General features: G+C 41.0%; 1 protein-coding gene across 5 annotated transcripts in view; it reads left to right on the forward strand.

Annotated features, from left to right (window-relative positions):
* LOC140510634 (solute carrier family 15 member 2-like) overlaps positions 1–16,459 on the forward strand; it is a 61,469-nt gene that overhangs the window by 6,333 nt on the left and 38,677 nt on the right. For 2 of the 5 annotated variants that reach the window (XM_072619361.1, XM_072619363.1), the window contains 6 exons: positions 101–185; positions 6,503–6,644; positions 9,625–9,714; positions 10,013–10,112; positions 12,218–12,308; positions 14,195–14,269. In XM_072619361.1, the coding sequence (XP_072475462.1) occupies positions 101–185; positions 6,503–6,644; positions 9,625–9,714; positions 10,013–10,112; positions 12,218–12,308; positions 14,195–14,269 (583 nt within the window). Of the gene's footprint in view, positions 1–100; positions 186–6,502; positions 6,679–6,930; positions 7,013–9,624; positions 9,715–10,012; positions 10,113–12,217; positions 12,309–14,194; positions 14,270–16,459 lie in introns of all 5 variants that reach the window. The other 3 variants (XM_072619365.1, XM_072619366.1, XM_072619364.1) reach the window with 3 other exon arrangements.

Genomic DNA, 16,459 nt, shown 5'->3' on the forward strand with positions numbered 1-16,459 from the left:
TGCAAACCACTCCCCACCTTGAATACCCTTTCCTCAATCACTCTCCCAATCTGACTCCACGCATAATTTCCATCTCTCACTGAACCCTTTGTCCCCACAGAAGATTGGAAATAAGTGTCCAGCATCTGTGATAGTCTTGCTGATCGTTAAGTGGTTAGACAGTATCACCTTCAGTGGCACCCATGGTATGTACCTGCTCACTACTTCTCCTAGCCCAGCTCTCCTGTAACCAATATCTCCTACATTACTACCTCAAAACTCCTTTATCCCAACATCTGTATGCGCTTAGGCTTTATGGCCACCATGAGCTCATGGACATTCTGGGTTCATATACACTTATTCCCCTTGTACCCTCTGGCCCTCTGAATGCTTAAGACCAATGGACACTCATCTAGGGATTCACAGTCTGCCAAGAGGGTCTGTGAACTTGGATGTGGAAAAAAATCATCTTTAAATTCATTAACTTCTAACTGAATTTTAGAACTTAAAAACATTATTCTAAAAAGGCATCCTTAGCCTTCAGGTACCAAATAGGTCCATTGACCCATGTACAAAAAAAAAAAAAAAAGAACCTATGCTGTGTATATACATATATGTGTGTATATCACCCTATAAATTTCAGATCCCATATATCCTTTGACCCCATGTAGACTTGATTGTAGACCCCATCAGTCAACCAACCAATCAGCAGGAATCTCTTAAGCATCCATATGTCAAATACTGCTCAGTGGTACAAATAAAAGTAAAATGGCCTCTGCCCTCTAGGAACCTGAATTTTATAGGGAGATACAAATGTAAGTAAATAATGAGTGTACAAAAATAAATACATGGTAAACACAAATGCTCTAACCCCATAGATATTCTAGCCCCATGGAGACTCTGGCCTATAGATGCGATGGCCTACTTCACATTCTGGGTTCTTGGGAGTTCAAACTTTTCAGGATGCATGAACACTCTGTCCCCATTCAAACTCTGGCCCCAGGAACACAGAGAAACCATGGACACTCCAAACCCATGTACATACAATCAGACCCTATGTACATGGGTATTTTATCCTTATACATTCTGAACTCATAACACCACACCTTGTATGTTCTTTAGACCCATAGATATACCAGAAATAGGTATAGAAGTTGGACCTGTGATTTTATTGGAATAAGGACCTCCCAGATGAGGGGACCAGCTCTACTAATGGAGGCCAGCAACTTTTCTGAAACTTAGTCTCTGAACTGCCTAGATCAGTGAGAAATTAAGTCAGGTCCCCAGGGTCACACAGCCAGTATGTATCAGAGTCAAGACTTGAAGCTATGTTTTCCTAGTGGGAAGACCAGCTCTCTACCTATCAACTCTAGTGAATTCACTAACCCTAGAGAAATGTGACTCCATGGAGACCAAGGTCATGAATTCTCTATATGATATGCTTATATCATGAACACTGATCTCCTAGGACCTGGCCTAATCTTTTCTCCAAGTTTTAATATTATGAACTCGACAAACACCAGTTAACATGAACATTTCTATACACAATGAACATAAAAGGATTGTATGTAAAATTTGTCTATTACAATGGATTTTTAAATATGTTATTTTATATATATTAAGCTTAATGTTGTAGTACCACCATTGTCCTGCTTGTTTGTATCCCCCTTCTGAACTTCCTTCTGCTTTTCTTCTGTTCATTTTAAACATTTCATTGATGCCATTTTTTGCATCTCAACCACCTAAGCAACAAGCTGTAGCACCCTGTTCCAACTTTTCTTTTTTTTCCTTGTAACAAACAAGTATAGTTAAACAAAAAATTAACACATTGGTTGTGTCTAATACTGTAACTCCCATTATTCTGCACCTACAAACCATCCCCTTTCTACCAAGAGATGGGAAGCATGTTTCATCATCCATCTTATGGAATATAATTGGTCATTGTATGGATCAGTCCTTAAGGTTTTTTTTTTTAAATAGTTGATGTCCATTACAACATTGTAGTTGTATAAATTGTACTGGTTGTACTCACTTCAATTTACATCACTAAATCTAATTTCAGTCAGACTGCTTTCGAGTTGTACTAGCAGATTTTTGTTGGATTGGACAGTGAGTCCTTAACCCAGTACTTAGAGGCCATGGGTTTATTAAGTACTATGCTACTATGTTCAGTTGCTTCTGGGTGGTGTCTGATCTGTTCCAATGATAAACTTTTGGATTTTTTTAACCAGTACCAAATAATTTTGGTGATTACTACTTTGTAGTGTAGTTTCAGATAGGATACTACTAGGCTTCCCCTTCTTTGCCACTTTAATTCATTATTTCCTTTGAGATTCTTGACTTTTTGTTCTTCCACATTAATTTTTTTTCTAATTCTATAATATAACCCTTTGGTAGTTTCATTGGTATGAGACCAAACCTGTAAATAAACTAGGCAATGTCATCATTTTATTATGACATGGCCCAACCACAAATAATTGCTCTCTAATTATTTAGACTGATGTTATCTCTGAAAAAGTGAAGATTTTATAGTTATATTAATGTAATTCGCACGTGTCTCGTCTGATGAACTACCAGATTTTTATACATTCTTTAGTTATTTTGGATGGAATTTCTTATTCTCTCTTTTCCTACTGGGATTTGTTGGGAATATAGAGAAAATTAGATGATTTTTGTGGGCCGTTTTATATGCTACAAATTTATCAAAGTTGTTAGCAATTTCAAATAACTTTTTTAGGTTAATCTTTTAGGTTAAAGTCTTCTATGTAAATCATCAAATTATCTGCAACCACAACAAAATGATCATTTGATATCCTCTTTGCCTTTGTGTATTCCCTTAGTTTCTTTTTCTTAACTTACCGCTATACCTAGTATTTGGGCATACTTACTGGAAAATCCTCCAGCATTTCTTCATTATGGATAATAGTATCTTGGTTCTACATAGATAGTATTTGTCATATTAAGGAATAGTTCACATATTCGTATGTCTTTATTTTTAACATAAAGAGATATTGTATTTTTCAAGAACTTTTTAGTATCTGTTTATAAAATCATATGATTTTTATTGTTTTTTTTAAATTTTCCTAATAAACTCTTCATGCATTCTTGGTATTAATTCAACATGGTCATTTTGCATAATTTTTCCAATATATTGTTGTAATTTCTTTGCTAATGTTTTATTAAATATCTTTGCTTCAATATTCAAGTTAAGAAATAAAGCATATACTATGACATTATATGTTAGTCACTCTGCTAAGCATTAGGAATACAGTCCCTGCTCAACTCTTCCAACAACTCTGCCTTGCTTAAATGCAATTTATGCCTGAATCAAAAGATATCACCCATACCATGTTACCATTTTCATGTGCTTCAAAGTCCTGTAGTGACAGGCAAGTGATGAAGCAGTAAGTACAAATACGTTGGGAGCTGTAGTCACAGTCCTGCACAGAAGTGCCCCAGGCCACAGGGTGATTTTCTCACTGGACTGAAGCAGCAGTAGGGTTTGGGAACCCACTGGGGGACCTGAGCAGCTTTTTTAAAGAACCACACTGCTTACCTCCTGGCTGGAGGAAGGGGCTAGAAAAGGTATCCTAAAAATTGTCTGCTTCACCTAATGCTGGCCTGCTTAACATGGTAGTGGGGATCCCACCCTGCAGTCAAAACATACACACACCCAGAGTACAACAATTTTTGCAAAGATAATCCTACTCACCATTGGTGTATGGAATGTGTTCACACTCATGAACGACACAAAATCCAGTAGATCTAAAAGATGAACAGCCTTATTGCAAGACAACTTTGGACTACATCCAAACAAGGTTAGCAAATAAAGGCCAACTTACTGAAATCATAGCTGGATACATGTTTTTCTGGAGTGGCTGCAGTAAAGGGGAGTGCCATGGAGGTTTTGGTGTAGACTTTGTAACCAAAACTAATGGAGTGTGTGCCTACCAAAAGGAGCGCATGAATACGCTAATGCCACTTGCAGGAAAACCCCACGCCACCATCATCAGTGCTTATGTTCCCACTATGACGAACCCTGTTGAGATCAATGAAAAACTATATGAAGACCTGGAGACCTTCATCATCAATCTGCCAAAAGAGGACAAGCTTTTAAAATTCTGTGTGACATTACTAATGCAAAAAGCAAAGACCACCAGACGTGGCAGGGAGTCGTTGGGTGGAGTAGGGTCAGAAGCAACTACAATAACAGTCATTTACTACTGAAGGCTTGTGCGACTCATTACCTTCTGATCACCAATACATTTACCTAAACACAATACAATTTCATGGATGCACCCTCACTGCAAACATTGGCATTTAATAGACTATGTCATTGTAAGGAGAAGAGACAGACAGGATGTGATAGTGACCAAGGTAATGTGTGGCACACAGTGCTAAACCGATCATACACAGACTTACAGCCAATGACTATCTCATCCTCCACTTACATTTTTTTTTCCCTTTTGGTCAACAGTGCCACAAACCATACCTATCTCTCCTTCAAGCTTGTGCCAACCTCTGTCTGTTTCGCTAATTTGCCCCACCCACCACTCCACTCCATTCCATCAATTAACCTTCAATTACTCTATCTTTTCCTACTTGATTCGCCACCTACCTTATCCATATCTTTTTTGAGTTGTGCCCTTCATCTACTGTATTTCCTAATTATTGTCTCCCCATGAGAACAGAGATTGTACTTGGCCTTTCTTTGTGTCCCCAGTGCTTAGGATAGTGCTGGGCTCATAGTAAGCACTTCATAAATGTTTGTTGGCTTGACTTAACTTACACCACTTCCTTCTCCTGATTCAGCTAAAGTCCATTTCTCTTCTCCCACAGTTGGTTCCCCTCAGCCCTTTTTCCTCCTAGGGCTGAAGAAAAGTGAGGAAGGTGTTTTGGGCAGAGCCTTTGAATCCTGGGGGGAGGTCTTAACCTAGAGTCATGCCCCAGCCAGAAGGCAGCCTACTTTCAACTACTACCCCCTACACACACACATACCCTCACATATGTGAGCAGAAAGTTTCAACAGGTTCTCCACAGCAGGGGAGAAGGAAGGAAGGAAGTCTGTGAGTTAGCTTGTATTCTTCATGGGGAGGCATGGAGATTGGTAGGAGAGGGGTGCTAAGACAAATTCACTAATTATCTAAAATCCAAGCATCTCAGCTTAGTGAGGAATTTCAAGGGACAGAGAAGCATTCTGCTGCAAAAATCCCCCTGCCAGAAACATTATTAATTACAGTTTTAGAGTAGTATGAAGCAAAAGTGGGGTGAGATCAAACAAGAATTTCAAAATTCAGTTTTAGGGTTTTCACCCAACAGCTACATAGGAAAGTTAATGTTGTAAGGTACACCCATGGAAAGGAAGCCTTCCTGAAAAGCCAAGATGGGCTCTAGGTTCAACAAAAGCTAAGGAACACTTTCTTTGATTATCAAAAGGACATTTCCTCTCCCTGATCTTAGTTTCTGAAAATCCCAGTCTCCCCTTGAAGTTGATTGGGTTTTTAAATGGAAGACTGATTAGGAGGGCTGCTAGTACAGGTTCACTCTTGACTGGGTCAGACAGGAAAGACATTAAGAAGGGGTTAATAAGTAAGATTATTAATCTACTTTATTCTAGTCTAGTTTTCTCAGAAGGGGTTGCTGATAATGAGAGGACAGACTCCCACAGCATTACCTGATCACCCTTTTGGCAGGGGCTGGCAAGAAGGCGAGCAACTACCCCTACATCTCTATGGGGTTGATCAAGACATGTGCATCTTGTGCTTTCCCTAAATCCCTTCAAGCCTCAATGGGGGCCAGTTGAGGCAAACACAGATTCCTCCCAAGCCTTGATGGGGGCTGATCAAGGTACACACAGTATTTGTGCATTCAACCCTAAGGATTCCCCATTCGCTATCTAATGATCACCTGTTTGTTGGCCAATAGACAAAGAAGGCATACTGCCAGCAATAGTCTCACAAGTTCACATCACCCCATCCCTGTATCTTGCTGCACAACTGCAGTAGATGTCTATATTATTTATCATTATATAATGATGTGTCAGCATGGTGGAGATGTTTTGAATCATAACAGTGGGAACTCTTATCTAATATCTGGGAACCCGAGATTGTTATGGCTATGGATGTTGGGAAATTGAACGCTGAGAAATAACAAAAATTCAGTTCATGCACTAAAATCCACTGTATTTATACTAAAATTCACCTTACATTCAAGGTCATTCATTCAAGTGAGACCAAGGACTTTGGCTAAAGACAGTGAAATGATATTATCTTAATATATCTAGAAAAGGGTCAGAGTCCTTCATATATGTCCACTTTTACCCCAGGCTGTGTGGGTTTTTTGGCCTTACGTACATACCGACTCCACGGACAAAGAGACCCTACACCCCCAGTACCCTCCAAGAACTTTCTGATTTTGCATCAATCCTTTAGGCTATCTCTCACTGGCATTCTTTCCTACCTCTACTCAGCTCCATTACTGGGATTGTGAAACTGCCTCAGACTTCCTCTCTTTTTCTCCCCAGGTTTCCTCGTTTTATATTTTCTTTCCAAGTTCATTTACTTCAACAACAATGAAATTTACCTGCATCAAGTGTTCACAGGCCTTGTGATCATCCTGACCTTTGTTGGTGCCACCATCACAGACTCCTGGCTTGGAAAATTCAAGTAAGGAAAATATTGTCTTCTCTTCCCAAAATAGGTGAGGGCCTCTTAGGAAAAGATCAAAAACTAAGCTAAAAAGGAAGACTTTGCATAGGATTTTTAGCAGTGTCCATATGGATTTTAATATTTAGTCTCTCTGTGTTCCCTGCCTCACATTGTCATAAGGATTAAACAGTAGCTAATGTGCATGCATGTACATGTGTGCGTGTGTGTGAGAGAGAGAGAGAGAGAAAGCACTAAGTGAAGTATAAAGGGCCATACATATTTAAGGTTTGTTGTGACTATTCAGGTCTGAAATTGCATCTTCATGTGTCTGTGAATCTGGATTTGTCCATTTGAAAGTCTCTATGTGGTTGTGTATGCTTCTGTGGGTAAGTCTTTTTAGTGTATTCTGCATATGTGTATGTTTGTGACCCCATACGTGTGCCCACACAGACAGCTTTCTTGTGTTTGAGTCTATGCTTATATGATTCTCAGGGTGACAAAGGGTGATGAAATTGAGGAAATTTTTATTGAAACAGCTACTATTAATGTGCTAAGGAATCAATGACATGAAGATGTTTCCTCTTTCCACTAGGCTTTCTGTGTATACACATGTTTAATTCTTTGTGTGGGTATGTAAACTTCTGTGTCATGTTCATGTTGCGTAAGTCCCTATGTGAGTTTGTCTTTATGCCTTTATTTTAAGTTTCTGTAAGGGATTCTACAGGTATCTATGAACTTGTGTACATCTTCATGTACCTGTTTCTGTGTGTATCCTCAAGACTGTGTGTGAGTGTGTGCGTAAACCAAGAATACTTACTGACGAGAAAGCCTTGATCTGCCAGTTGACCCAGGATTCCCAATCAAAAGAGAACCGAGAGCAGGACAGAAGCTAGGAGAGGGTAACTACAGCCATACAGAAGGATGGCGAGGTAGGAAGACGAGTCTACCAGGAAGATACAGGGCTTTCGGTTGGACCAAGGGGAGCCAAGACCAAGATACTGTAGATCATAAATTTATAGTCAGAAGGGTCCTTTGAGGTCACTGAGTCTAACCTCCTCATTTCACAAATGAGGGGAATGAGACGCATAATGGGGAAATGACAAGCAAGACCACTCATCGTTAGTTAATAGCAATTACAAGCCAAGTGTTGGGTGTGTAGGACAACACTGACCTCATGTGGTTTGTGAGGGAATAACTGCATCTGTCATCAAGTAAGGAGGTGACCTGGTCACTTTAGGAAGATTTGGCTGCTCAGCCAAGGATGGATTGGAGTTAGGCAGAGCTGTTAACATGGGAAGACCAAGCAGGAGGCTATTACAATGGTCCAGGTGTGAGGCAATGAGTCTGTACCAGGGTGTAAACTGTTTGGAATCTCATCACTCTGATCTCACTGCCCCATCACTCTCAGCCTATAATCACTTTTTTTCTTTACTATTACTCTCCACTAGGTATAGTTGTCAATCCCACCCCTAGCATGGCCTATGGAGGGCCTCACCTCTCCCTTCTTGGAGGTATGACTTTCTCAACATGTCTCCTGACCTCTACTCTCACATCATGGACATTTTGGACATCTTCTTGGACATCTCAAACTGGATGTCTTTAAGCATTGCTAATCCAGCATGTCCAAAACAGAAGTCATTCTTATTTCCCCCAAATTCTCTCTACTTCTAAACCTTCCTATTAAGTGTTGAGGGCATGGCCATCCTCTCAACCACCCAGCTCTGTAACCTTGGTGTTGTCCCTGTAACCTTGGTGTTGTCCTGGACTCTTTACTCTGATTCACCCCATATATCCAGTCTGTCACTGGGTCTGATTCTGCCTTCACTACAACTCTCGTATGTGGTCCCTTAACTCTACTCACATGGTTTACACCCTGGTACGCAGACTGTCACACACCTGGGCCACTATAATAATCTGCTTAGCCTCCCTGCCTTAATAACTCTCCCTAACTCCAGTCTATCTCCTTTCAGCTACCAAAGTAGTCTTCTGAAAGTGACTATGTCATCCCTGTATGGTTCTCTTTTACCTCCAGATTCAAATGTAAAGCCCTCTTTAAAAAAAGTCCTTTACAGCCTAGCCCTTTCCTCCCTTTCCAGTCTTCTTACACTTTATTCCCCTCCACATATTTTGTGATCCAGCAACATTTGCCTTTCTCTCCCCTCTCTTCATCACCCCCACAGGCAAGATGCCCCCTCCTTTTTCTCTCTTTCTGAGGGAGGAGAGGGGTTGAGCTTCCTGTCTTAGTCCCAGGGTCACACACACAGACAAACTATTGGTGAACCCCCATTACAGAAACATAGGCAGTGTGGCCACTTGTTAGAAAGGTTTCTCGGGCAGGTGTGGGGGGGCTTAGATGACCTCAATAGAGAGATTCCGCTGTTCTGTAAGTCACTGCTCTGTTGCCGTCTAAAAGAAAAGAATATGATCATTAAAAGGTCTAGTTCCCTTGTAGCCAAACCACCTTGATGGGAGTAGCAGAAATCAGAGTTCATCAATGAAATAGTTTATCAAATCATAAGACTCTTGTGTAAGAATAATAACAAAAACCCGTGTGGGAATGACATAAGGTACGTTACCCCTGCTGTCCTATCTGTAAACTGGAGTTGTCCGAAGGAATCCTTAAGATTTCGGTGATGCTGCAAAAGGTGAGCTTACCCATCCCAGTATTAGGAAAAGCAGTCACAACCACAGATTGAATATGGAAGATTAAATATAAAAGAGTAATAGTCAAATAGCTTCTTGTCCTCAGACTGTTTCTATCAATTCTATTAATAAAAAGAGACAACCAGGAGATAACAGTGATAACTTCCTGATAATCCTGATAACTTACACCTTTAGTGGAACAAAGCTTAGGCTTGTTGAGCTCGGCTCTTTTCTCCCTCTCTCTTTTCCTCTCGGTTCCTCTCCTTCCCCTGCTCTCTCTCTTCGCCTTCGCCTAGCGCTCCCTCTTCTGCTTTTTTCAGTCCCTCAAGGTTCTGGTGCGTCTCTTTTTCTCTAGTGCTTTCATCGGGAGTAACATATTCTTATTGTTCAGCCACGTCCTTGTCATTATCAAAGAAGTGAAGTCAGAAGACACCAAGAAGTCTCAGTGAGTCATGCCCCTTCCCGTCTTGTCCCAAACACTCATGCCACACGTGTCCACACAGGTCCGTGGGAGCTAGGAGAGCAGATTCTAGACTTAAGTCTTCAGTCACTAAGAGAACAAAGAGAGTAAGGAGTCAGGATCTCAGCCTTTGTCTCTCTCTATCTCCATCTGCTGAGTGGAGAACTCTTCAGTGATAGTGTCTGTTAAGTCTGTGGGGTGAGGGAAGCTTTGTGTCCATCTGTCATAGAAGTGCTCGTGAGGGAGCTCCAAGTAAACACCTCTGTCCCCTTCTTCCCTCTAGGTTCTCAATGGTTTTGGCTATATTCTTTCTGGCTTTGGCCACTGGTATCAAGACGCCCTCTATATTTTGTTTAGCAGGAGACCAGTTTCCAGAGTACCAGGTATGTGTGCAGAGTAGTTAGATGTCTCCTGTTCATTCCTCCACCCCGTCCTCCTCCAGGAACCACAGGATCAGAGTATCAGAGAATTCCAGATGACAGGGACCTCATAGGTCCTCTAGTCCAAAATGTTACAGAAAAGGGAATTGAAGCCCTCAATGCTTAAGTAATTTACCCAAAGTCAGTCAGCTAGAAAATGACCGAGCCAGGATTTGAACACAAGTCCTTTGACCCCGTGTTCACTGCTTACTCTTTAGCTCTGTGAGAGGCTACCATTTACTCCCAGGAAATACAGATAAAATTCAATTTTAGGGCTTTTTAAAATTTTTTAGGCAATCAGGGTTAAGTGACTTGCCTAGGGTCATACAGCTACTAGGTGGGTAAGGCCAGATTTGAACTTGGTTCCTCCTTAGTCCACTGTGCCACCTACCTGTCTGTAATCTGAGTGCTTTTTAAAATTGTTTTTTCAAAAAATATTTTAAAAATAAAACTTTGTTGTCACCTTTCAAAAGCAGGCTATGTTTAGTGCTCTGTGGCTTAATGTGGGGGTCTGTATTTATTATGCTGCCCTGAATTTGCTCTTTTAAGAACTAGAAACCCATAGTCAATTCTGTAGAAAACGTTTTGTCTTAGTTAGTATTCCCCTGACCCCCAACATATGACTGGGTAGCATCCCCCACACAGGATGAGTATGCTCAGGATGTAAATAGTCTAACTTGTAATTTGAATTACCTTTGTCTCTTTGGGTAATGTGCTCCTTCTGGACTGTGAGCTCAATTAGGGCAGGGTCTACATCTTATCTAAACACTATATCTCCCCCCACCACCCTAGCACTGGACTCTGCATGGGGTAGGTGATCTGTAAATGTTGAGTTGAACTGAAATAAATCAAATTATATTAGCTTGATTCAAACAGAACTACAGGGGGAATTTGGCTGGAAAATGCACACACATGTGTACACATACAAAGCAATTTCAAAGGAGAAAAAGTGGTTAAAGGATGGTGGCAGAGCAAATAAGAGAATATGAAAAGCAAAGAGTATGTTATGAAATTAATGGTACTAATAAGTAAAACAACAATGCAAGATAGGATGTGAGGAGGAAAAGATTAGGACAGTGTCAATGGACCTGGAATTGTAATTTTCAAAGACATATTCACCATAGAATTTACTGACTTTGACTTGGACCATACAAAGATGCATGCACTTTCCTCCCTGCTCTTACACAAAGAGTTATCTCAGCTCTAAGGTTTTATGATTCTCTCTGTCAGATATGGAAGAGATGCATATAGGCAACTGAGGCTAGGGAAGACTTCCTTGTGGAGATGTGAGCCAAACAAATTCCAGTCAGTAGAACAGAAAATCTTGGAAAAGTAAGCTTAGGACAACTCAGAATCACAGAATCTTTGAGTTAAAATGGAGCTTCGAAGTCATCTAGTCAAACCCAAAAGTAAACAGTAATTCATTCTACAATTAGTGGTCACTGAATTGGTGTTCTGGGGGCATCCATAGTCATAACTGGAGAGGGAAGTTAATAATCTATCCATATTTCCCTATCATTTAGAAGTGAGGATTCTTCTTTCCTAAATAAGTGATTTTCTGCCCTGGGTTCAAGTACTGAGTATATACAGTCCCCACAGATTTAGAGAAGATGTAATGGCTCCTTGCCTATACCTAATACCACGTAGGTGGAGGGTGGAGGCGTGTGTGAACAACCTTTGCATCAACTATTTCTGAAAAAGTGATATCTAAGTACACAGGAAATGGACACAAGTAGAGAAGGCAATGGCTTCATTCCCCAGTAGATAAGTGGTCAAAGGAGACTTTGACAAAGAGGAATCACAATCAAACATCCTTATATGAAAAAAGTATTCCAAATGACTAATACTAAAATGATAACAATTTGGAGATGTCATCATATACCTTTCACATTGGCAAAGATGTTAAAAGATGGATACAGCAAAGGGTAATAGGGCTATGAGAAGACAGACACACTAATACGCTGTTTGAGCTTTGAATTTGTCATAACATTCTGCAAACTGAGATAAAAACTACTAAAGATTTAGTGTTCCCAAATGTCCTTGAGCATGATTTATTTTATCCATTTCAGGTAATGGAAAGGAACAAGATATTCTGCTTCTTATACCTGTCTACAGTCTTTGAGAAATTCTTTGCCAACATCTTAATTCCCTTGATGATGGGTCAGTGACTTTTCTGGGGATTGTACAGATTGGGCAGAGGTCATACATGCACCACAATTCTTCCTTTTTCTTCCATGTAACACCCGGGGAAGGTATAGAAAATAATGAATTTTGAATTAATAAGAATTTGTGTCTGTAAAGCTTCTGACTATGACTCAGAAAGGTGGAGGAAAGCAGGAATGATCCACATTTTACAGACTCAGAAAGTGAAGCACAGATAGTAAATGGTAAATGACCCACATTCTATTACGTAGGTATTTTTTTCCCACTTAATATGTCTAGAATAAATGATTCCCCATCTTTCTTACTCACCTGGTCCTTGAGTGTCCAAGAACCACAGAAGAAAGGAGGGTGGTGTGCATGCAGGCCATTGGCCTCCATTTCTCAGTCTTGGGTCAGCTCCATTAGCACCTTCTCCTTCTTTAAACACCATGAGGTCACAGTTATAGAATTGGAAGGGACTTTAGAAATCATCTAATCCAACTCTTTCATTTTACAAATTAGGAAACTGAGGCACAGAAAAGCACAAAAAAGAAACTATAGTTTCTCTCTGTGACTTAAGAGTTATAACCAGGAATTGTGGTACTCAGGGTAAATCCATTTGAGGGAGGGGTGAGCTCATCTGAGGAATAGGAAAGTCTCAGGATCCCACCTCAGTTCATTATGCACCAACATCAATTTTAGTTCCAGATATGCCCCTGGGAAGGGTGTGGGCAACCAACTCCTGAAACTGGGCAACAAGGTCAGGACCCAAAGAACATCTGACCCAGCTGCATATATCTGGAAGAGAGGATATCCAGATTCCCAAATAGCATTTCCATGGAATAGCCTACAATAACTCCTGACCCTCAGTATTCTCAGCTCCCAGAAAGAAAGAGAAGGGGAGGGAAGAAGCAATAAGGGAATATAGGAGATAGTAGTGAGAAAAGGCAAGTCTAAGACGAGGAAGGGTGTGGTGATGTTAGCAAGATTCTAGGCAGGGTGACTTGAGACCAAGTGACAGTGCAGGCAGTCAAACTATACAGGTACAAGGCTAGAAGCAAAATCTAGGTGTACTTTGACAACTATATGGGGCTTCCAATCAAAATTCCTCTCTCATTTCTGAAAAATGAAAACACATTTTGATTATTCCCTACTTTTCTGTGCCTAAAACAAGCACCTACCCTACTCTTCAAAGTTTTCTAAGAATTCTTCAAGAATGTTTTCATAACAATGGGGAAATTGGGAGAAAGCATTTTTTTTTTTAATGGGAAAGGGAATAGAATTTCAAGACGTCTTAAAGGTCTCACAAAATGTGTTATTCTTGGTATTCTTTGGAATGTTAGTATGATTAAAATCTGATCTTTCTTAGCTCTACTCCCTTTTGTAACTGTCTTCATTTATGTTGATGTGATCTGGGACCAATTCCTTTGTGTCTACTACCATAAGGAAACATACCAACTGGTCCTTCCTTCCTCCTTCTACTTTTCCTCTGGACCATGTAGGAAAGAGAGAGGTGCCTCAAAATTCCATTGGATACATTGAAGATAAAAGTTAAGAGTTTTCTGCCTTTCAGAGAACCCTGGCTTGGAGTCTATTTCTCAGGTGTTTTCTTTCTTCGCAAAGGATGGCACTCCCTCACCTCCTGCACTCAATTGTCCTTAACTCTATACATTGAAGGTATGAACAGGACAGGGCAGTGGGGAGCAGCTCTCTTCCTTATCTATCCCCTTCTGCCACAAGACCTTAGTAGACTGCATCACGTGTTCCTGGAGCACTCAGGCGAGTGATGTGGGAACCAAGTGCCCCCTCCAGGGAAAGAGGAGCAAACGGATGGCCCTATGAGTGATGATGCAACAAGGGGGAGGCTGAGCTCTGGGTAACTCGCTGTTTCTTCCATTCCACAGGAAACTCTTGCGCCTACAAAAACTGCTATTTGATATACTTCAGCACCTCAGCTGGCATTCTGACTTTTAACTTAGGTAGGCTGTGCGGGCATGTGTGGGAGGGTAGGGAACAGAGGGCTGGGATGGCATGGCCACGGGTGCCTAGAGGCCCACGGACCAAAGCCAGGCATGGGCTATGCCACTGCAACCCTTTAGTGCAGTCTTCACCTGACTGGCAGCACCTTCCTCTGGGTAGTTAAGGCTCTCCCCTCCATTTGGCCACAGACAGATAACATGATACTATGTGAGAATGATGATGCTGCTAATAATGATAGCTAGCATTTATATGGCACCTATTAAGCACTTTACAAATTGTATTACCTCACTTTATTCTCACTGATACTTAAAACAGTTTATAGATGAGGAAACTGAAGCAGAGACAAGTTAAGTGACTTGCCCAGGGTCACACAGATACTTCAGTTGTGGGTCTGAACTAGATTTGAACTTGGGTCTTACTGACTCCAAGACCAGTATTGTATTCATTGCACCACTTAGCTGCCTTGAAGTACTCCTTAAATCCACCAAACCTGGTCATCTGAAGGCATTCAATTATTCAAGGAAGCTCCTTTAAGTGCCTTTGTCCTTCCTTCCAGTAATCACCTTCTCTGCTCCTTCAAGGGACACTCTCCTCCCAAGAAAACCTACTGTTTGCTCCTGAACTTGTTCCTAGCTCAGTCTAGAGCTTAGGACCCACAAGCCCTTGAAACCAGTGGAATATCACTCCTCAGGTTCCCTCCTCAGTCTGCCAGGACCAATGACCTAGAATTGGTTAGTGAACAACAAGGCAGGGTCCTCTGGGATCCTTTGCTTTAATGCTCTTGTCCAGACCCCATCCCCAGTGTCCACAGACTTCTCCATCTAATCTCCTGATACTGATGCAGGCTGGGAAAAAAATGACCCACTATGATTTTTTTATTGCATTTCCCAATCAGGATTTGATTTGGTGCATTTTTTAGATTTTAGGAGGAGGTATCAGTGAGAACTTAACTGTTCTTGCTACTACTAAACCATCATGTTGGTTCTACCCCAATTCAAGCAGACGATTTTTAATAAGAATGTGAAAAACATGAATGAAGAATGCTCTATGAATTTCTCTAGACAAGAATAGAAAATGTCCATTCATACTTATGATAACTTTGCCCCAGCATCACTTTGATAGAAACGAGGAGCAAGAAACAACAGTTTCATTCTACCCAGTATTAGACTCTGATTGTCAGTCATTTGAACAGGGAACTTGTAAAATTTGTGACTTGTGACTGCAATGGGAATATCACTAAGCTTTGCCATTGGCAGGGGATGATATGAGAAATCACTACATTGATACATTTAAAGGGACCTTGGATGAATTATAAGCTTAAGTGAGATTATGATATATCTGTGTTGTCACGTCAATAAGCATTCATTAAGGGCTTCTTATTATGATATGCCAGGCACTGAAGAGATACAACAAATGGCAAAGAAAAATAGTCCTTGCTGTCAAAAAGTAGGTGGTCTAATGGGGGAAACAAAAGGCAAAGAACTATGTGCAAACACGATATCTGTAGGATAAATTGGAAATAATCCCCACAGGGAAGGCACCACAATTAAGAGGGATTAGGAAAAGCTTGCTGTAGAAGGTAGCATTTTAGCATTTTAGCTGGAGCTTAAAAGAAGTCAGGGAAGCCCAGAGGCAGAGATGAGGAAGGGAATTCCAGGCACAGGCGACAAAAATTCCTGGACTCAAGAGATGGAGAGTCTTGTTCAAGGGACAGCAAGGAGGACAGTGTCATTGGATTGCAGAGAACATGGAAGGGGGCAATAGGATAGGAAGGTAGAAAATCTCTTCATGTTACGAAGGAATTTAAATGCCCAACAGAAGATTTTAGTTTTTATCCTTGAGGTGATAGGGACCCACTACAGTTTACTGAATAGGGAGGTGACATGGTCAGACCCACATTTTAGGAAAAACCAGTTGACAGCTGAGTAGAGCATGGACTGCAGTTGGGAGAGACTTGAGGAAGCAGGCTACTCTAATAGTTCAGGTATGAGGTGATGAGGGCAGCATCAGAAGAGAGAAGAAGGGATATGTGAGAGATGTTGGAAAGGTGGAAATGACAGGACTGGGCCATAGATTGGATATAAGGGGGGGAGGGTGAAGAGGGTGAAGAGTTGAGAATGACCCCTAGATTATGAGTCTCAGTTACCAGGAGGAGGGTGGTGCCCTTAGTAGTAATAATAAAAGAAAAG

Source organism: Notamacropus eugenii, chromosome 6 (genome assembly GCF_028372415.1).
Source record: "Notamacropus eugenii isolate mMacEug1 chromosome 6, mMacEug1.pri_v2, whole genome shotgun sequence".
NCBI classification, from domain to species: Eukaryota; Metazoa; Chordata; class Mammalia; order Diprotodontia; family Macropodidae; genus Notamacropus; species Notamacropus eugenii.